The sequence below is a fragment of the Haemorhous mexicanus genome, chromosome 3 (assembly GCF_027477595.1).
Source record: "Haemorhous mexicanus isolate bHaeMex1 chromosome 3, bHaeMex1.pri, whole genome shotgun sequence".
Classification (NCBI taxonomy): domain Eukaryota; kingdom Metazoa; phylum Chordata; class Aves; order Passeriformes; family Fringillidae; genus Haemorhous; species Haemorhous mexicanus.
Window position 1 is genome coordinate 11488651 of NC_082343.1, and position 22212 is coordinate 11510862.

At 37.2% G+C, this 22212-nt stretch overlaps 1 protein-coding gene across 8 annotated transcripts in view; it reads left to right on the forward strand.

Annotated features, from left to right (window-relative positions):
- NRXN1 (neurexin 1) overlaps positions 1 to 22212 on the forward strand; it is a 672843-nt gene that overhangs the window by 331408 nt on the left and 319223 nt on the right. For all 8 annotated transcript variants that reach the window (XM_059840820.1, XM_059840821.1, XM_059840822.1 and 5 more), the window contains one exon: positions 4838 to 4957. In XM_059840820.1, coding sequence (XP_059696803.1) covers positions 4838 to 4957 — 120 coding nt within the window. The remainder of the gene's footprint in view (positions 1 to 4837; positions 4958 to 22212) is intronic.

Genomic DNA, 22212 nt, shown 5'->3' on the forward strand with positions numbered 1-22212 from the left:
TTCATTTTTACATGTTCTCCCCTCTCTCAAGTGCCATTCTTCTCTGGACAGAAAAATGTGTAAATGACATTATAAAATCTATTTCAAGTTGGAAACTTAATAGTTTTGATATCAAGTTATTTAAGTATGCAAATTGACATTGTAAAAATCTAAGGAGGGCTGGGGGGGTTCCTCAAGTGTAAGGAGATAAAGCTTCCTGGTGGATAAAGTCTCTCCTCTTTTGTTGTGCATTTGGACAAGTGGAATATTTTTGTTCTTTACCTGCTACTTTAAGTTGGCAATATAAGTTCTATTGTTAGTATATGGAAACAGACACTAAAGCTACAGGAAAATAGAAGATGGGAATTTTGCATATGTCTTTCAGGAGAGCAAAACTATGTATTAGTTTGCCACTGAGTTTAGAAAATTAGATTTTGCTTTCTGAATGGTTTTAGCAATTCCATCCCTGCACCATCCCTCCAGAGAGTCAAAGTATGTCTTAATTCCATTATGCACTTCATAGCTTCTTTTGAAATTATGTAATTTCCTAAATGAATTTTCTGTACTTCAAAGAAATACTGCCACAGGCCTGGTGTGTGAGTTCACCTTTTAAACCACCAGCACAACTCAGCTATCGGTGGATTTAGTCAAGCTACCAACAATTTAATAAAGGCCATAAAGCTATTGTCCTTTTTGGTAGAGAGTGAGGTTTTTCCAACACCAAAATCACCTGACACAAGAAACTGGTCAAACCAGATGTGCTGCCTGGCTCCCAGAGAGCTGCCTCCTCAAAAGTCTTCTGCCTGCAGAAGGAAATCTTTAGCAGCACGGAATGAAATATCCCCTTCCAACATTTCTGCTTAACCTTGCAAGTTATCTCTTCCATCTCACTTGTTTACTTCAAGTCCTCATGTCTGACCCATCTGTCAGTCTTTTGTTTGCAGACCGTTGATTCGGATTTCCAAAAAATTGTTCTGCCACTTGAAAGATGATTCAGGTCATTTGTGAATTCGGGTGCCTCCTAGAAAACCCTAGCATTCCTCCAGCTGCTCCTACCTCTGCTGCTGTGTCCAGCCAGGATTTCTCCATCCTTGCAGAGCTGAGAGTCCTGCACCAATCTTACCTTGCCACGGGATGTGTAAGCCCTGGAAGTTCTCTGAGACATCAGGTCCAAAGAGCTCAGGACACAGCAGCAGATGTAATTTCAGAAGTGTTAATCACCAACACACTCAATCCCAAGGACAGCTGGCATATGCCCAGTGTTAAGACATCAGGTTCTGCAAAATCTGTCCTGAGAAACGAGGCACTTGGATTTGTTGTTTTTCAGATTTACAGAATTGAATTCCCCAACTCTCAGGAACATATCAAGGGGAAAAAAGCCCCAGAAATCTTTTTCTCTCTTCTTTAAAATTGTCAAACTCTGAAGCCATAATGTACTTCTAATTAATTTTATCTGTTAGATTTTGTACTTAAAATATTTATTTTTCTCAATAATTTGACAGTCATAAGTGCATTAAACATTTTGAGGAAGGTCACCCACGGGATTGTTGTGGCATGTTGGAAGGTTTGCCTTTTGAAGCCTCAACCACAGGGCAGAGAAATATCTCTATCATTGAACATGAAACATCATTTACACTTGGCAGAATCCACCTTCTTGACAAATTTTCAATGACTAGAACAGATAGAAGCTAACAGCTAGAAAGATAAATATGCCAACTAGCTGTTTGAATTGTTAATGACAAACCCCAAAGCCAGGTTGTGTCAACACAGTTTTCCTCCAGCCAAATCAATTGTACTTCCTTTTCCCACTTAAAATATGATGCAACCATAATTTTTATATAGTTATAGGGAAAATGCACAGTGTGTATATGTGCATAAAAAAATGCAATTTGTGTATTGTATGACCTACATGAAAAAATCACAATATTAACATACATGAAGATTTTAAGTGGTAAGATAAGAAATTTGTTTTAATAATATATTGTAAAACATCTATGTGTCAGTTTGTAGTGTTTATTGTGATATATATTGTATGCAAGCCTTCACATAGGACAAATGTAAAGGAGATCCCAAACTCAGTCAATTAAAACAGCTGCAGTGAAGACTGAATAAATTAGAATATTTAAAAAATTGAATATGAAAAAATAAAAAGTGCTAGAGAAAGGGTGTGTAACAGTGTTTTTGCTTACTACTTTAGTACTTCAATAAATAAATAAAAGATGAACATGTTAGGGTAAATATCTTTATATTTACCACCATTAAACAGTTTTCTGTTCTTTAAGGAAAAATAATCCTACTTCTTCTAAAAGAAATGCTTATTTGCAAGCTAGTCTTGATGGCAATTTTAGAATAATGACTAATATAGATAAGCCAAATGTTAAGAATCAATTTAATACAAAAAAAAACCACCTCACTTTTTTAGCAAGATTGTATCTACATTTTTTTCTAAATATGTGTTTTCACATGCACTTCCTAATGTGCCTACAGGGTCCTGCAGTTTATGTACTTTCAAGTCCTTGTGACTTCTGCTCTTCTTTTGCAAAGATGAGAAAATTCAACATTGCATAACTAAAGTGTAAATAAATCCATGAATATATAACATTTAAACACCTACAGATATTTTCACTTCAGCTTTGTAAAGTTTCCGAGTAGCAGAATCTGGTGAGAAAAAATTGTGTCTTGTCAGCTACGGGATTCTGTCATTATAATCCTCTGCTCAAGAAAGGGTGATGTAATGCCCAAATGTTTAAACTTCTGGGCTCAGAACTCCAAAGAAAAAGAAATCACTGTCTTATGTCTGCCTGCTGCAGTCAGCTGTAGAATGGTGGTGGCAACACTATTATTCTTATTATTCTTTATTTTATTTATTATTCTATTCTATTCTATTCTATTCTATTCTATTCTATTCTATTCTATTCTATTCTATTCTATTCTATTCTATTCTAATTTTCCTAAAGGGAGAAAATAGAAGAAGTAATAATTTTGCCAAGACAGGGATGCATTGTACCCTGCCCGCCCTCTCAGTGACTTTGGTGACTGTTCAGGCCCTGCTTCAGAGATTGAGCTGTGCCTCATTTAAAGGAAGAGGCCATGGAGCTGACTTAATCATGTTGATATGGATTTTTTTTTTTAAATACCAGCAAATCAGAAGAAAATCCCACACTGGGATATTTGAAGGTCTAATGGAAAAGAAGGGTTACGAGGATTTCTCTCTGGGGTGTGATTTTTAATTTATTTATGTATTCTTTGGACCAGCTTTGCCCCTTTACCATCAATGACTTGCTGTGGGAATTTCAGGCAGATATTGCTGTGCCTCCCCCAAAACAATTTGGGACAACTGTATAATCCCAGAACCAAATTTTTCCTTGCAATGTGAAATGTGTGTGAGAGCTCGTAGTAAACTGTGGTTCATGGTCTGTATTTCAGTCTTCATTCATTCACCAGCCACAGAGAGAGGTCCAGAAAAAGGCAGACCACAGAGGATGATGGTGCTAATTATTCCTGAATTCACTGTATCTGAACATGACAAAGGGCTAGTCAGGATTCAGCCATGCATTTACTCTGTTAATGCATTCATAGCTATCTAAGGAAGAAAAAAAAAAAAAAACCCACACTTTTAATTTTCCTCCATTACATGTCATCAGCTCAATTAACCATTATATTTCTAGTAAAATACTGGCAAATTATTGCTTTCTTATTTTGGCTTGCCTGAAGATTTATGGCTATTAGCATTAATTTGTTTGCATTATATGGCATTTCTTTCTCTCTTTAACAGCAGCATGCACTTTATTCTGAATGGTTTTTTTCTGTGTTTGCTGCCATTTCAATATTGCTTACTAACATTTACTATATTTTGCTTTTTTTTATTTTGCTGACAAAGTTGCATTGATGAAAGCTGATTTGCAAGGTAGATAGCCCTGTGTGTATTAAACAAGACTGAAACCCCCCAATGCACAGTTGGATTTCTGCAATAAATGCTCTGTACATTTCAGAACTAAAGTGTGTTATTCATCAGTGATTTTTGCCTTTCACACCTCTAAAACAATGGGCTAAATGAACCTTCATTTTCCAGCATTGCTTGCATAAAGGCTTTCAGTCTTGAATATGTTTGTATAGTGATTGCTTTAGTGCTTTGATCATTCCTTTTTGAAATTTCTTTATATTTCAGTAGTCTAGTTATGATTCTCTAGAAATAGAGTAGCTTTGTTTTTTTCATGTGTATGTCACATTTTGGCATGCCAGTTCATTAGTAGTCTGATTTTCTGCATTTCCCCTTTTAGAAGGAACCTGCATGGGATCCCTAAAGCATGTGAATCAGTTCTTGTCAACATTCCAGCTCTGAATTTCAGACCTAAATCATTTAAAATAATCTGTGGGATTAAAATAATTGCAATAGCGTAGCTTCTTTTATTATTTCCTAAAACTTGTTTCACTTTTCTTTTTCATTATCCAGTCTTTCATATCCCAGAATTTTGATTCCTGTGACATCTGGCTTTGCTGTTTGAAATGTATTTACAGGAAGAAATAATGAAGTTTTTAGACAGTGTTTAGCCAGTGAATGGTCTGACACGAGATAACAAATAACTGATAACAAAGTTAACATTCCCACTGTACCTGGAATAATTCTGCTTCTGTTTTGTGCAATCTTATGTGTTTGACATAGTGATCTTACAACTAAAGCAAACCCCCCCCTTTTAATGTTACCTGCTGCTCCAAAACCAGTGAGTTTATGTGCGTTTGACTTGGTAACTCTTTGCTCATTTGACTTGAGATGTCAGCAGCTACTCAGTGTGACCCTCTGGGCAGTGCCTTTCTTTGGGAGACGAAGTGCAAGTCCTTTTCTGTGTGTTCTCACTAGGCCCCAGCACAACGTGCCAAGAGGATTCCTGTGCAAACCAGGGCGTGTGCCTTCAGCAGTGGGATGGGTTCAGCTGTGACTGCAGCATGACCTCCTTTAGTGGACCATTATGCAATGACCGTAAGTACCTGGAAAAATGTCCCTCTGAAAACCTCAGACAACATTTGAAGCAAGTGCCTAAAGCTTTGTGTTGTTTTAATATCAGATATTTAAGTGGACTGGTAAACCCTGTGAACATCTGTAAGGCTTGTGGTAAGAACAAAAAGTATGCTTTAGAAATTTTGGACAATGTGCAGCATCAAACACTGGCAGAACTTGGTTTTGTTGCACTTGATTCCAAGTCTAATATACTGATGGTTACCTGTTTGATGCAGTCCCTTTCCTGCATAAATATTTCAAATGGATTTTTCTTTTCCTGATTGAAAACACGTTTTACATTTTGTTATCTTAATGTAGCACTATCACAAGGGCTATAATTACTGTGAAACAGTTGAGAAGGCTTATTATCTCCCTTTGTGGATTTCTTTAGGTGACACACTAAATATGCCAATAATAAAAGCATGCTGAGTATTTTAGTTCTTTTAGATTTCATCTGAATAACACGCAGCAACCATCTGGTCTTCCAGGAAAAGCTTAAATGTGTCAAAAATAAGGGTCCTGATTCATCAGCTTCATAATGTAGTTTTATTCCAACCTAACCTTATTGATCTAAATAGAATTATGCAGGAGTGATGGTGGAATAATAATGGAGAACCATAATGTTCCACGGTAAATGATAAAAGTAAGCTACTGACTTTTGTTTTTAATTTATCACATTTTTAATATCCAAATGTTGCACATTTTTATACCCATAAGATGATTGAATTTCTTTAAGGCATTTTTATTTCTATTTGTATACATATATCTGAAAAAAATTGACTGATAAAAGGAAGTGTTGTATAACTGCCTAGACAAGTATTCTGGATTTTTCTGTCTTTTTCTGGTTCTCCACTCTACAGCAAGGCATGCCATCTTGGACAGACCCAAAACCAGCAGAATATTTATAATCTGAAAAGCTTTTAGCTCAGCTTGTGTTCATCATAGGGCTAGGAAATTGACTGTATGTAAAAGCTAATAATTTATCCCAGTGAAAGTTCTGTAGTTTGAAAACTAGGGAAAAGATGAAAGGACTCTTTCTGTTTCTCTGCAGTTGCTCTTATGGTTGAAATGAAATGTGATATTGAAAAACTTTCAATGATTTGAGCAAGGGTTTGGGTTTACTTTATGTATATGAGTTTGCATTTCCCAGCAATGTACATAAATAGTCGTATTGCTAAACATACATTTTTAAAGTTTCTTTCCCCTACCTACCACAAGAGAAAAGTGTTTGTTTTGCCTTTACGTTGTTATTTCTGTTTTGTGATCTTTTGAGTTGTTTCAGAAGTAATTAATACCTGTGAATAGAAAGTTGCAGATATAGCACCTAGCAAGGGATAAACTCAGTTTATAACTTTTAGTAGTAATTTTTGTGTGGACCTGGAATATTCTATGAATTATTTCTTCAAGTGACAGGTAAATCATAAATGTGCAAATTGATGAGCTTGTTTAAGAAAGATATTTACCTGTGAATGCTCATTTATACAGTAACATCATGGACTGCATTGCACACAATTGAAATATTTCACAATATGCCATGTTTGATGATGGTAAAGGAGTCCTTTTAGAAGCTGGTTGCTAAAAATACTTTATTCCTAGAAAAATCTTTTAAACTTTTTTTTTTTTAATCACAAGCATGAAATATAAATTTATCGTCGATATGGATGTTTTAGAATAGAATGCAGAGTCTAGCAAATATAATACATTTTGTTTCTGTTTTATCTTGGCTCCTTAGATTAGTTCAGATACCAAAAAAAATCTGCAAAGCCCATCTAACCAGAAAGCATTTTTGTAGCAGTAAATGTGCCAGAAAGGAGGAAAAATGATGTTGTCAGTGTCATCTGCATGCTCTGAGCCTGCTCTCTGCTGTGTTTGGGAAGAGCATAATGGGAAGAGAAATGATGAAATGTTACTACAGCTTTTGAAAAGTGGGCCAGGCTGCACGCCACAGACTAAACTTGGTGGCACTGAAATAAGACAAATTCCCTTCATGTGAGGAAACCTTCCAGCGACAGGTCTGGAATAGCAGCTGCTTGCTGCTGACATTGCATCCCCTTTAGGAAGGATGTAGGCACCTTCCTGAGCATCTTTCCATTGAAGGTTGTGCATGGAGCAACACTGGCTGACAGAAGCTCAGATTTAACCCAGTGTTGCTACTCAGGCAGGCCCTTGGCTCACTTTGCATGTGAATATACTGTTTTATATAAAATGGAATGCTTAAGGTGTCAAAATCTCATAGACAGAGTTTTTTTTAGTCTCAAACCCCAATTTACCACTTAAGTGTCAGTGGTAATAAGAGAAACAGTTAGAAGTACTTAGTCCCTTACCCAAGGTGATGGTATCTCTATGAAAACACAGTTAGAAAGTGTGCCATTCTTGCCAAAATTCTGGACAGATGAAGGAGGAGGGAACAAAACAGTCAGAGAAGAGGGAGTGGGTGTTCAGATGGGTGTTTCACTCTCAGCCAGGATTTAACCCATCACACCTCACCTCTGTTTTGTTCCACGGGTTCTTAGGGGACATATCTAAGCAGAAATTTCAGTGATGAAGTTGCTAAGGTGAGAGGAGACCTGTCCAACCCCTCTGTTCAGAGCAGAGTCAGATTGCACAGGTGGTCTGGGTCCTCTGCAAAGATGAAGGTTCCATAATTCCTCTGGGACACCTGTCACAGTGCTCATTCACCCTCGTGGTACAAATATTTTCCTAAAGTTTAAATGATATTTCATATATTTCTGTTTGTGCCTATTGCCTCCTGTTCTCTCACTGGGCACCACTCAGAAAAATCTGTCTTTGCCTCACATACATCAGTTATTTCATAACATTGTTGGATCCCCACTGAGCCTTCTTTTCTCCTGGCTGAGCAGCCCCTGCTTCCTCGCCCTCTCTTTATAGAAGAGAGCCCTTGATGGCCTTTGTGGCCCTTTGCTGGGCAAACACAGGTTTGTTCCTGTGTTCTCATGTTGTTCTTGCACTGGGGAGCCCAGCACGTGGGGACAGAGCTCCAGATGCATCTCAGTAGCGCTAAATAGAGTGGACGGATCACGTTTCTCAACCTTTCTGCAGCATTTTACCCCCATCTCTCACATCTCTCAACCATTCTGCAACATCTTACCACCAGCAACTGGTGTTGGGTTTTTTTTGCCACCAGAGCATGTTGCTGACCCACGTGCAACTTGTTATCAGGTTGTCCAGATCCCTCTCTGCCAAGCTGCCTTCCAGCTGGTCAAGCCCTAGCTTGTTCTGATGTGAGGGTTTATTCCTCCCCAGGTGCAGGATTTGGCATTTTTTAGGAGGTTCTTGTCAGTGCATTTCTCCAGCTTGTCAGCATCCCACTGAATGGCAACGCAGGCATCTGGTTAATCAACCACTCCTCCCAGCTTCCTATCATCTGCAATTTGCATAAATGTGCACACATTACCTTGCTGCATTTGAGCTGATGCTTTCCATGCATTTCCCATAGTAACCCCAGAGCATGAAGATCTTACATGCATCACTCCTGGGCTTTACAGTGCAAATGTTTCACTTGTATCATTCTCTCCTCAAATTTCCAAAACAGGAGGTGTGGAGGAAATAATGAAAGAAATGATTTCATGGAAAGTGTTACAATTCATTTCACTGTGCAAGATATTTCTTCAATTTTTGTGAAAACAGCTAATTATAACTCCTGTGCCGTTCAGTGTATTATTGGAGGTGAATGTGTGGAAATTGAAGTTTTGGGTTTTTTTTAAAGTTCTCTCATAATAAACACCATGTCAGGCAGATTGTTTTCTTTCCTAGTCCAAGAGTGTCCTCTGTGTGTCTGCTAGGGGAGGAGGAGAAATTTAGGGAATACACCCTGACAGAAAAAGAACTGGGTCAGCTAAGTGCAAGGCTATAATTTTAAAAGTGTAGTCAGGAACAGCAACTAAAAAAGCTTCAAATATCAGTAGTCCAGTGAGTATAAAGTACCTGTAGACCCTAAGATATAGTGGTGGCAGAGGTGGGAACTTTCAGTGTACTGCACTGTCCTGTCTGCTGGAAGATAAACACAGCAGGACAAGCTTAGACCCCAGGATGCTGTCGGGTTAATAATTTTTTTCTTTTGATGTGGTATGACACTTAGAGATTCAGGGCACCAATGCTCTTTAGGTGTAATAGACAGAATTCTGTGTTACACTGATTAATGTAAAGCTTGCAATAATGGTTTTTCCTACATGTGGTATCATAAAGAGTCTGTACTAGAAAGATAGTTGTGGCTGTTCTTACAAATGGATGCACAGCCAGTGAGAAAATACATCATGAACATAGTAACCATATCTAACAGCAGGTTATGTAGTAAAAGGTATCCTCCCTGAGAAGTAATCTTTTCTATTTATTTTTTTTAAATAAGAATAGGGTTAAAAATTACTCTGGCACAGCAAAACAAATCTATAAGAGATTATCTGCTTTCTATAAGTTGGCATTGGTTTTTATTCGGGCAGTCTTTCAGTACAGCCATGTTAGTGACCGTAATGGCATGTTTGTGGAAACAAATACTGCTGTTATGGCATGGAAAATAGCAGACATAATAACATTGTCATATTGCATTAGTGCAGAAGTGTTCTGTGCCAAATTACAGGGCAGCTTCAACACTGTCTGTTACTTTAAAGGAATAATGTATTGGTGTTGTACTCAAGATAACTAACACTGTGTCAACACTTGCACTAAAATCCACTTTTGAAGGGTTAGTGCTTCACCATGCAGTCTCTCCTGGCTATGAATTCAACCTTCTCAGCCACTGTAAGTATATGGTTCTTTTATTTTATTTTTACTCTCTATCAAGAAAAAAATCAAAAGCCCTAATTTAAATGGAGAACTCTGTCGGTATTATAAACATGGCTTCACAAAAAAGTTTGATTTTTTTTTTTTAATATTTGTTTTTATTACAGATATACATTTCAGCTAAGACTTTACCTGTCTTTGCCAGATTAAACTTCAAGTGTGTCTTGGCTTTCCTAATGCCCTTCTGCATTGGGGGCTGAAACATGTATGTTTCCAGAAAAACAAATCCTAAGTATTTCACATTGAACACATAGAACGGTGGATATCCCTGCCTGTTGCTGAGGGTATTAGAAACAAGACAGTATAAGAATACATTAGTTAAATTTTATGAGAGAATTCAATATTAGAAAATTTGACATGAAAACAATTTGAGAAAGAATTGAATTTTCTCTTCACTAGGGTTTATAGAGTGTATTAAGTAATACTGAGGTACAGTTTCAACACAAAACTTCTAAGTATTGGGTCAGCATTCAGCATTAAATGAGTGGCCTTATAAATACCAGCCACCTTCACTGGAGAGCTCAGATCAAAACAAGCACATTCTCACACTAAATGAGACAGGAGTCTTATACTTTGGGAATCTGTAACTAGGGAGTATATAACAGCCCAGATGCAAGGCAGGTAATTCAGTATTGTTCACAAGCATAGGTGGCTATCCTGAGGCTTGCACTGTTTCATGTTTTCAATGTGTGCACACATGCACACATGTGAAAAAAATCACTCACTATATTTATAGTGTTTAAAAAATGAGAGTATTTGTTATTTTCTTTTGTATTTGCCACTGAATTTTTGCAATCTTCTGAGCTCTTGTATGGTGTTGAAAATTTGGTAGTCATTTGCCTCTGACAATGTCTTCCTTCTCCTGGGCTGCAAACCAGGGTGATACTCACTTTGTATTATCAGTCTCCTATGACAAAAAGGATGGATTTAAATCATTTTGCTGCATGTATTTCCTTCTCATTTTTAATAGCTTTTACTGGTATGGTTAGTGCATCTTTGGACCTTTTGACACTTAGAATGTAAGATCTATCTTAATGCTACTTTTGTGAGCAGGATATATACAAAATAAAGAAGCTTAATTAATCCAGTGGCCAAAAGCTGAACTAACCATAATGTCCACTCTCAGTAGTACTTTCCAAAATAACATTACATATTCCTGGCTAAGACTTTGTAGCTCCTAGCTACCAATAAACATATAACCTGCTATTAAGAAAAGGGAAGGGAAATTCCTCAGGTGTACTTTAAAACATATTTGATTTTCATCTCCAGTAGCTGAGAATGGAAAATATTTGTCCCTGATAACATACCAGTCTAAATACTTCATATGGTTATTTTGCCACTGAGACCCACTTTGCACATGAGAAATAAATATAGCTGTGCACAAAATAACAGCGTGGGGCAAGATGGTGGAATGAACTAATTGAAGAAATCTCAATTTGCTCAGCTTATCTTTTCTGATATCTCACTACAATGAACATCTGGAATTTCTGATGACAAATGTCAGTGGCCTAATTTGTATAAAGTTCAAAGGAAGTAGGACTTTACACATGTCTTGAAAATGCAGAGAAGTTGAGGTGTTCAGGAGAATTAGAAGAGCTGTAAGAAGTGCCAGGAAAGTGTTGCATGTGGCTGTCAACCAAGATTACTTATTTTTTGTGGATTTTAATTAGAAACCTAATCAGGATAGATTTCACCTTGAACTGTTGGGTCCCTGTGATATTATTTGGCAGCTCATGGTGCTTCAGGAAGAGCTATAGGGATTAATGCACAGATGACAACATTTTTTCAAGCCTTTATTGTCCCAACTCTGTTAGGTTTTTTCCTCCACTCTTTTATGTGGGTCTTGCAGTATGTAAATTTGGAAGTATGTAAATTTTAGCTTTTTGCTAACATATACCAGTCTATTAATTATGGAAGTGAACAGGCATGGTTTTCTTAACAGTTTGAAAACAAGTTTAAGAATTTTTTTCTTGTTTACATTCAAATTTTGGAGTGGTCAGTTAGATGAGCTACCCATTCCTAAAATAATTTGGAAATTTCCATTTTCTTGAGTCTGTTACAAGCTTTACCTTTAAAAAAATGAAAATAATAGCAAGTTGTTTGGCAGTCACTGTTGAAATTCTTTTATGCAAGAATATTTCTAGCAAAGAGTAGCAAGTAAAGTATTAAGTGGGATACTTGATGCAAAAAAAGCCAAAAAAGAACTTTCAAGGTAGCCAAAATACATTGGTATAGTTGTACTTGTAGCTCAGACAGAAGCAATTATGCAACATTTCTGGCCTACTCAGAGATATTTTTTTATTTCACAATATTAAAAATGGAACATAGTGTCAGAAAATTGCAAGCTTCTCTCTGCCTCCGGAGGAATCAAGGGAGTAATTAAATTGGATTTTGGTATGTCAATAATATCTTTCTCTTATTAATGGCATAATAATTTTGTAAATCAAGTCCTGGAAGTGTTTCCAGTGTCATAAAGGTGAAAATGATTAAGGGTTAATTAAATATATTCTCATGGAACTGAAATTGTTCTGTTGGGTATCGTTAGATTCCTTTCTCTAGAACTTTCAATTATTACAATTTAATGGCATATTATGTACAGTTCAGACCTGAAATTTGTGTAGCCAAAAGCTCTTCACAATAATAAGCACACCGGTCAAGTGCAGTCATTATTCCTTCTCACATATTTCTCTGAACATCCTAACAATATCATATATTAAAATCAATTTTATGTACCTGGTTGTTTTCTGAGCTAGATAAATCATTATACACAGCACAGCTGGAAGAGAAGTTTTAGCTCTGGAATGATGTCAGTCGTTCATCTCCAACAAACCCCCCAAAAAAGGCAATGAGAAAGTTCTGCCTTTTTTAATAGATGACAGCTGCAAGGGTCACAGATGGTAAGAAAGAGGATGAAAACCTTTCCCAAGCAGTCTTCTATAACCCATGGCATGAAAATAGCTCAAAGTGTGTGTGGAGAGCTTGGTAATGAATGTCTGTTTAATGTGTAAGGTATTTAAACACAATGGCACAATGGTGCTTCAGAAAGATAAAATTATTCAGTTTTTCTGAAGTCTCTACAACAGGACTGGGGTTGCTAAGGCAACCTGTTCTTCCTCAGCATGTGCTCTGGCTTGACAGCTGCATAGGTGGGTTACATTCAAAGTAACTCCACACATATGAGGCATTCCTGTGCTCATTGCAAAATGAGATTTTGTCAGTCTCTTGAAACAGTCTTCTCTGTGTTCATTTTAGCCAGAATCTGCAGAAGATTTAGGCAAAGAAAACCTTTCTGTTAAAGGCAGAATAAAGAAAATGCCCTGACTCTGATCTAGGCAAATCGAGGTGTTACAGAGTCCAAACTAAAGGCACGGGAAAGGATGCATTGTGCAGACACTTTGTTCCCATGCTGCAGAACAGACATTGCACCTGTTTTGCCACTTTAGGCCTGCCACTCCACCTGAGCAGCAATTAATCTAAATGAAATATCCAATTTTCTTAACATAAACATCTCTAAGGATGCTTATTCTCTCAATGTCACCTGCAATGCTTAAGATCCCTCAATATTTCATTTTAACTGAGCCTTATGAATTCGTGTGCTGATGTTGTGTTTGTTATTCTTTGTAGCCATTTTCTGATCAGGTGTTCTAGGGTATTATGAAAGAAGGTAACAGAGTCAGTCATAGCAGTATGAAAAAAAATACTGATGGAAGCAATGCTCCTAGGACTGAAGGAATCTTATGAGGTTTCCAGTGTCTGGTTGCTTGATGAAGGCAACTGCAAAATGAAGTCCCAGCCTGGGGAAAACCACTCTGTATTAAAAGCAGTCAGTACCCAGGCTGGGTGCTGGAACTGTAGAAAAGAGGGTGAAGAACAGCTAAAGTGAAGCTGTTTGGTGCCCACAAACCCAATTAAAAGTTTGTGTTAAGGATGCATGTCAGTTTTGTGGAAATTCTCAAGGAATGATCACGCTGCTAAGCTTTATGTTATCACTCTCCTTTAATGAAGCCCCACTTTGAATTAAAAGCAGACATATTCAGAAGCACATCATTTCACTGTAAACATCCACACACTAAAAGACACTTAAAATGTATGATATGCAATATTCAATGTCAAAGTGCATTAATATTTACAGATACCATTTGCAAATCATCTCAAACTCGGAGTCTGCCTTGCCATATAAGGGAGTCCTCACTACAGCATGTTTTGATGTTTTAAAATTTTCTCTCTTTTAAATACTGTGAATCTTAAGAAAACTTTTAATCAGGTCAATGGTCTGATATTTAAACAGGACAGATGCTTTTTAGCAGCAAACTGAAATTCAGTTTCAATTTGAGCTCAAATCACCAGCTGAATGACTTGATTCTAATATGTGGAAATCCAAAGTCATATAGAGGGTCATGGAATTTTCCCTCTCCTTCAAGTATTAAATCCAGTCTTGAAACTAAACCCAGAAATTTTGAAATTACTTGAAATTCTTTCTACTCTCTCTTTTTTTTTTTCCCCCTCTTTATTCCATCTTCTGTTTCACCCAAACATGTTAGCTTGGCCTTAGGTTGATTGTGGTCATGAATTTTCCTCTGATCCAGCAGCAAGTGTGGCTCCTCAGCTATATTTTGATTTAGTGCTGAGCTCCAATCTTTCCTCTTTCATTCAGTCTTGTCTTTTTTTCCCTGCTAAAAGGATGGGGACACATTTTAATAGGTTTCCTTTTGTAAACCCTGGGGGGAAGTCTTCATAGGAGGAAATATTCAAAATGATAGTATCTCTGTAATTGAAAGCACTACCAGGAATAAATGAAAAGTGTTTCCAAATTAGCTGGACCAACAGTGGCATGTCAGATAAAGTTCAGATACTTTCAGAACTGAGTAGATTGAATTTCTGTACAACTGAGGCCTGAACAGTCTTTAAAATCATAATTTGGGGGACATGTTACAGAGCAAACATAATCCTATTTCCCCCTGAAATTCTACCCCAAAGCTTTTCTCTTTCTTGCCTTTACTTGCTACAAACCTGTAATACTAGTGATATTTAATTTGAACTACTTAAAGCAGCTTTACTGGGATGACAAGCAACTTCAAAGAAAGCTTGTGTGACTCCAACAAATGCACAGGGCCAAGAGATGATATTTTCTCTGAAGATTAACCTTTTCCTGTGTATGATACTGTACACCAGGCAACAGAGAAAAGCTGATTCATAAACCTATAACAAAAATGCAGTGTATTGTAGTTTCAGATATGTAGAAAATATATTTCTTTTGGCTTTTTCTGCACTGCATATTTTTTTTTCATTACTTGATCAGAAGATAAATAAGCTGTCTAAGGAATTGCTTCAACTTGTTTCTCAGCTCAATTTTCTAGGAAGAATGAAGTCAGGGTTAAGGCTGTGTTGTAAAAAATATTATTGTATTTAAGTAATTTGGAAAATGTCAGTTTTGAAAGTCAGAATTGAAGGGTCTTTACATTTAGACCAAGTACATCATCTTAAGTAGAAATATTAAATTTTTCTAGCACCCTTATAATGTAACCCTACATAGAAGCTCTCTAAGAGTAGGAATTCTGTTCCTTTTTTTTTTTTTTCCAGTTTCTATAAACTTTTTGTCCCATGTACCTTCCAAAATGAGGGTGTTGGTGGATGTGTGATGGCAAAGGTATTTTTAAATCGCATTGTATAATTCAACCTCACCAGTACAACTGTGGTGGCTTGTGGGGGGACAAGTTTGGAGCAAATTTCAGACCTATAAACTTCTTAGGCCAGCTCTGAATACTAAGCCACATTCTTGGGTAGCTGCATCTTCAGCTTGATAAGCCAGAAGTAATTAGTGTGGAGAGGGCATGCTGGGAACAGAGGTTAATATTGCTCAGTTTGTGCCATGCCAAGATATTGATGTGTAAATATTGGTAGAGTTGTGTGTTAAACAGCTTTTAAAACTGGAAAGCTTAAGCAAGAAGGAGTAAGAATGTGGAAGGCTGTAGGGAGTCATAGCCTGACAGACAGGTGTTGGCAGTTGTACAGCCTTAGCTGATATATTTTGGGCAATTCTGGGTAGTTTGAAGCAAAGTTCTAAGTGATCTTAAGGGTGTAAAGTTTTCCAGTTTTTAAGAATTATAGAAAGTGGGGGGAAGGAACTCCGTGGGATAACTCTACACAAGCCCTTGCTCATGCTTAGGTTTACTTAAACTGAGATATGGACCACTGAGAAGAACCTATACATTGGTAAACACTATTCCCTCATGTGAATAATCTGAAACTCATTCTAATATGTATGTTTATGGGAATAAAAATGTGAACACTTGAAGAATTACAAAAGTGGTCTTATATGAAGACAAGAGCTTCTAGACTAATATACTCTCAGAGATAATTAAATTCATTTCTTCATACCATTGTTAAGTGATTCTGAATAAATCTTTTTTTCATCACTCTATTAGAATACAGCTGTTTGGTTTGGGGTTTTGGTTGGGTTTTGTTTGTTTGTTTTTTAAAAAGGGAGGGACCCAACAACCATGGCCCAATAACAACATTTGAAAAATTTTTTTTCTGACTTCTGACTTAAGATGTCTTCCTAATGTGAAATTTTTATCTGAGTTTCTGGGGTTGTTGAGAGTGTGAACAGTTTGTCTATTTCCTTTTTCCTGCTTCAGGATGAAAATGCTATAAACCCAAAGGTGAGGTTCAACACGAGTTGCACATTGCATATGTTCAGCTGTGTGCTAATTCAGACATTTCATTGGATTGACTTGTTTGGCTTCATCTCTGCGGGCAAGTCAGATTGATAAAAGCAGTAACACACAGCCTAGAAGTCTCTGAAGACCTTTAGGATTTAAGCTTCATCTGCTTTTTAATCCTACCATCCTTTATTATTCTGTGGGCTGGTGTGGTTTGGCTCCTGGAGGTGGCAGGTGGCAGCGATCCCGTGATTGTATCTTGGCTGTGTGTTGCCAAGGCACAAAGGAGAGCCATGGTAATCCTCTCCAGTGGGTTGCACAAGTCACTGCATATTGCCTGTGCTTTTAGTACCTAAATCCCATCCTAAAATCCTACATTTTTGTGAGTTTTATATGCATATGTTTTAACTTTTGGAGAAAGTAACATAAAATAATAATTAGGCTTCATATACCACTCTGCCACCAAGAGCAACAAAAATGTCTAATGATCATGAAGAATAAATGGTCCTGCCCAGACTGCCTCTCTTTTCTTTTGTGCCAAGGCTTAGCTATTTAATATATGTAAATTATTTAACCTACACTTGTCCTTAAAATATGATTGTATCATCATTTATGTTCACTTTAAATCAGCTTTCAAAAGGAAAAGATTTGAAGATTTGCAATGACATTTATTTCTACTGCCATCTGTGCTCCAAAACTTCTATTTATTAGTATATTTATTCCATTTAGATATAATGTGATTTATCTTTCCCCTCATCTTAGTAAACATTTAGGTTGTAATTCTGTAGTTATTTATGACTGGACTTGAGGCTGTTTTCAAGCACTTTAAAACCTTTATTATTTTTTCCTCTTGGAGTGGCATGAAAAAGGCCTTAAGTCAAAATCCAGTATATCTCAAGAAAGCCAGAGCAATTACCTTAAGAAGATAGAATGCAATAGAACTGGCAGAACAGGAAATGTCCCCTCTGCCCCTGGCCTCCAGGACAGCAAAACAATTCAAGGACAGTGTGGACTCAAAAAGGAGATTTAAAGGTTTTTTTCTGTCTCTGACTTTGTTAACCTGGGTCATTACTGGGATCTTCAGGTATGCTGCTGCTCACCATCCACAATGGCTCTTCCTGCCTGCACAGGCAGGATGAGTTTGGGACTCATTCCTGTAGGACATGAGTGGGACAGAAATAAACCAACTCTTCATCTGATCTATTTTTGTATTGGATACAGAAAGTGATATCCAGCAGATTGAAGAGTGTGACTTTTAAAGGAAAATGTGTCAGACATGTAGAGGATGTGTAAGCATTAATAAAACAATGAACACTTTTGTCCACTCCCAACTAGCAGCACTAATTCATCCTTCTTGGAGAAAAGCCTCAAGTAGATAATGTTATTTGAGATCTGACTTCATTAGTGATAGGTGCACTTGAAAATGGTGATAATAACAAAATATTTATTCATCTTCAATGCCTATTTTTATGTGCACTTTTTCCCAGAAGGTTTTAGAGCATCCCAAATGGATTTGTTTCTGTAGCATGATGTCTGTTCATATTAATGTTTGGGAGAGAGATCAATGAATTTATTTATGAGAACATATTTATCAATTCTGCAGATGGCAAAATAAGCAAGCGATGACATTGTGGCTATCATGATTAAACATCATCTCTGAAAACTCTTTCAGTTTTGATATTTGCCCTGTGTTTGTGCTGGGGTTAGTCAATTGTAAAGATCAGATTGGAAGCAACTTCTTTGCTGATTTTAAAAGGAGGAAATTTTTCCCACCCACCTGAGTGTCAATTTGCCATGAGTAAACTAAAATGCTCCAGAATGGAGACTGGCAAATATTGCCAACTGTAACTCAAATGACATGCTATGATATCAATATTCCTGGCATGGATATGTATATATATATGGGGGGGTTTTAATTATTTTTCACATTTTTGATGCATGAAGTTGATGTTCCTTTTTGTGTGTTTAACTTGGGAGAGATTAATTTGATGAGCAATCAGATGTAGTAAAAAGTCCTCCTGATATTATTTTTCATTTCTTCATTTTTATCTTTTCTCAAATATTTCCAAATATTTTCTTCATTTTTGTCTTTTCTCAAATATTTCCAAATCTCCTTTTCCTTTTGGCATCCTTCAGTAACTTTGTTTAGGGGCTAAATACCGCCGTGATGGAATTTTTGGATAAAACCATGTTAAACTCATTGAAAGAAAGATGGATTTCTAAGAGGCAGCTATCTTTGTAGACAGCCACAAGGTCTGTCTCTGCTTAATGAGACCCAGGTCCTCATGGCTCTGAAATGCTCAGTTTGCTGTGCTGGATGTGCAGAGCCTGTGCTGACTGGGATCTGCAGTGTAGCTGTACAAACCATGCTGGGGCATGGGGCCATTATTAAATTTACTGTACGCTCCTGTGGTTCCTGGCAGGGCAGCCTCGTCTGCTGAGATGCCATTGAAATCAGCTCCTCAGGCAAAACATCCATTAAACTTTCTTCTTGAAAGGCAAAAAAAAAAAAAAAATCCTTCTGCTAATTTGCTGCAATTTATGTTTGCTTTGTGATTCTGCAGCCGAGCCTGTCAATGGGAACTGTGCTAATCATTAGGAGGCTGGTGCCTGTATGCATTCAGACATCCTACAACTACCACTCCTTAACTAAAACAATATTCCACAAGGCTTTGGTTTTATTTTTCTAGCGTGGTTAGAGCCTTATGGCATATGATTTTGCAATTTTTGTTTTTGCACCTTAAAAATCCTTGAGTGTTTTGTTTGCTGAAATAACTGTGCTTAGAGTACTGTACTTTTTCCTTTTATATAGTGTAGTTTAATGATAGAAAATGGGTGTCTCACAGATAAAATTATGTACTGCTGCTATTGTGTCCTGTCTCTAAGGCTTAAGCCCTGTAATCTTTTTAAAATTGATCATTAGTTGCTTATCTTCCATAATGTTACTGTTGACTAAAAATTCAGAAAACACTTAAATTATAAGGAAAAAAAAATAATAGGAGATGGTGGGTAGCACTTTGTGGGAAAACCATTAGAAATAGAGAGTGGGTAGGAGAAGCATTTCTTATAAAAGGTTTCAAGACCCCAGAAATCTAAGATGAAAAAAGAACAATTTAACTGTGTGAACATACTAGATCCATTTTTTTGTTTGGTTAGGGATTTTTTTGGTTTTTTGGTGTTTTTTTGGAGACATATAGAGGTCTGTGGACTCTCTGTGAACCTGATCATCTCATGCAAAAAGCTGAAGGTCCATTCAGATTTTGAGTAAGCAATTTCCATTCCACTGGACTCTTTTTTTGTACTTGAAATCTGTGGTTGTGTTGCTCACCTGACAAGATAAATGCTACAAAATTATTCCAAAACTACTCTAATTTCCATTCTGGAGAGAGTGAACAACTCAAGAGATAGTGATATTTTAGGATTAGTTTGAAAATAGGAAAATCTCCACCTCAGTCTTGCAGGAATGTGTTTATATTGGTCACAAGCAAGAGTTTGATCAAACAGACAGAATTTTCAGGTAATTTGATTGCTCAAATTCATGTCAGTGTCCAGGATTTGATCTGGTGTTTGCGGCTGCAGCAAGGTGTGCTATCATGTGCCTGTAAGTTTGTGTAACTCATATGAGTTTGGGTTACTCATACCCTGCTCTTTCCCTACTTGTTTCTAAATCCTAGAAAGAGGCTGAGAGTAACTTGTGCTGTCTGAGGCAAGGGAATTTTACCTAATAAATTAGCAATTCTCTTAGCTCACTAAGCCAGTTCAGACTCTCTCTGCTCTATTTTGTGTTATTGTGCTGTGATTTTTTTTTTTTTTTCTCATTTTGATCTCAGTGTCGCAATTAGATCAGAGTTTTTACTATGCTAGGATAAACTCATGATCCAACTCATTCACTTCTCACTGTTTGTGAGACCAGATGTTTCTGGTGGGTGCTAGAAATGTGGTGAATGATTGAGCTTATTGATAGAAAATATTGACATTTAAACCCTCTTTTTACCTTTATTCCTGGGCAAGCTTTTTTTTCTTAACCAATGAGATATCTAAAGAGAAATATGAAAGTGAAGGGTGTGTAGTATCACTTATCCTAATCTCACATTTTAATGAGGAGCAGGGTGGAGGTGCACTGCCATGTTTTACAGAATAATGCCAGACCTTCATGTTGTTTAATCCTTGTTTAAAACTTCAATTAATCCTCAGTTAAAGTTTCGAGTATACAAAATTTGATGCATTAGCGACAAAAGTTCTGGATATTTTAATTAAATGCCATTTCTTTTAAGCATTTTTAGGATTCAGCAGTGTTGACTCTGTGCTGAAATCTCATTTTGCTTAGAATTCAGTAGCAATGATTATCAGGGTACAATTGCAGCCTTAGTTCTCTCTGGTAAGGATGGGAAAATTGCTTAGACTGAAACGATTTGCAAATTTCTGCACATCAAGGGGTTGCCTGCCAAGATTTTGCTTTTCACAAATGTGAATCTCTCACAGTGGGAACACACACGGGCAATTGCTCTCCAAGAGATGCTTTATTCTCAAATTTGCTTTCCCTAGCTTGAGGCAGTTGCATGTCAGCTCCAGGTGCCTGTTGTGGGCAGCTCCATCTGACCGTCTAGAGCGTCACTTTTAGGTAATTTTGCATCCTTGTGAAACTTGTTAAAAAGCCATTTCAGAGAGACATTCTGTGCTTTCCAGGTAGGACAGCTTGCTGAGCTGGCTGGGAAGAGCATGTTTGTGTGTGTCTCTAAAAGATGGATTGGAAACAACTGAAAGACTAAAACAGCAGGATGCTGGAGAAGAACAGAGATGACTCTGTGTGTGTGGTGTGCCTACCTAGAGACGGGTGACTTTCAAGGAGATCAAAAGATGCTGTTGATCTCAGTGAGCCTTCTGTAAACTGAGGGGAGAATATAAATTTAAAAGTGCAGACATGTGCTCTGATGTGAGGTGACTGAAACCAGCCTTCAGCCTTTGTATTTTAAGTCTCATGACCTGTGGAGCACTGCTTCCCATGGCTGCATTCACAAGAGAGAAAGAATAACTGATTTTTCTTCCTTTTATCTTTCCCTTCTTCCACTTAGTTTAGAGAAAGGAACAACAAGATAAACAGCTGAGCAAACTCCCCACACTTTGTTGTCTTTATTACCATTATCTTTTGGGCCTAAATGTTAAAGTTGGAGGTGATAAATTTGAGGGCTACCTTGAAGAAAAGGAAAAAAAAAAACCAAATCATTGCAATGATGATCTTCTGGAGTTTATAGGAAATATCAACCAAGTCACTCACCCCAAAAGGTCATTACCACAAAAAAGGAGCCAAATTCCATATTTTAAAAGATTCCACAAAGGGCAAATTCCATAAAAATCAAGACATTTCCCTCCATGTCAAATCAGCGTTCTGATCACACAAATACTAAAACAATGTGGCTTGGTTTTATGTTGTCTAATAGCACTAGGGCAGCAATTGTTGCTACTGTGTCTTCTGACTTCATTGCCACCACCTGCCATTTCTGCTTGGGTTTAGAACTAGAGGAAATGTGAATTTACCCACCTGAGTGTGACCTCTTAGTATAAATTAGTACTAGAGTTTTTGGGTTTTTTTTTCTAGACCATTCTGCTGAAAACATGAAGCAGACAATGGCTCCTAAGGAGCAGATGAAGAATAAATAACGAAAGTATTTTAGGGACTGATATAACAATCTAGAGAACACAAAACTAAGGCAGCCAGACATGCAAAACCACTTTTTTATTCCAGGGTTACATAGCTGGTGACCTACAACCATGTCCATA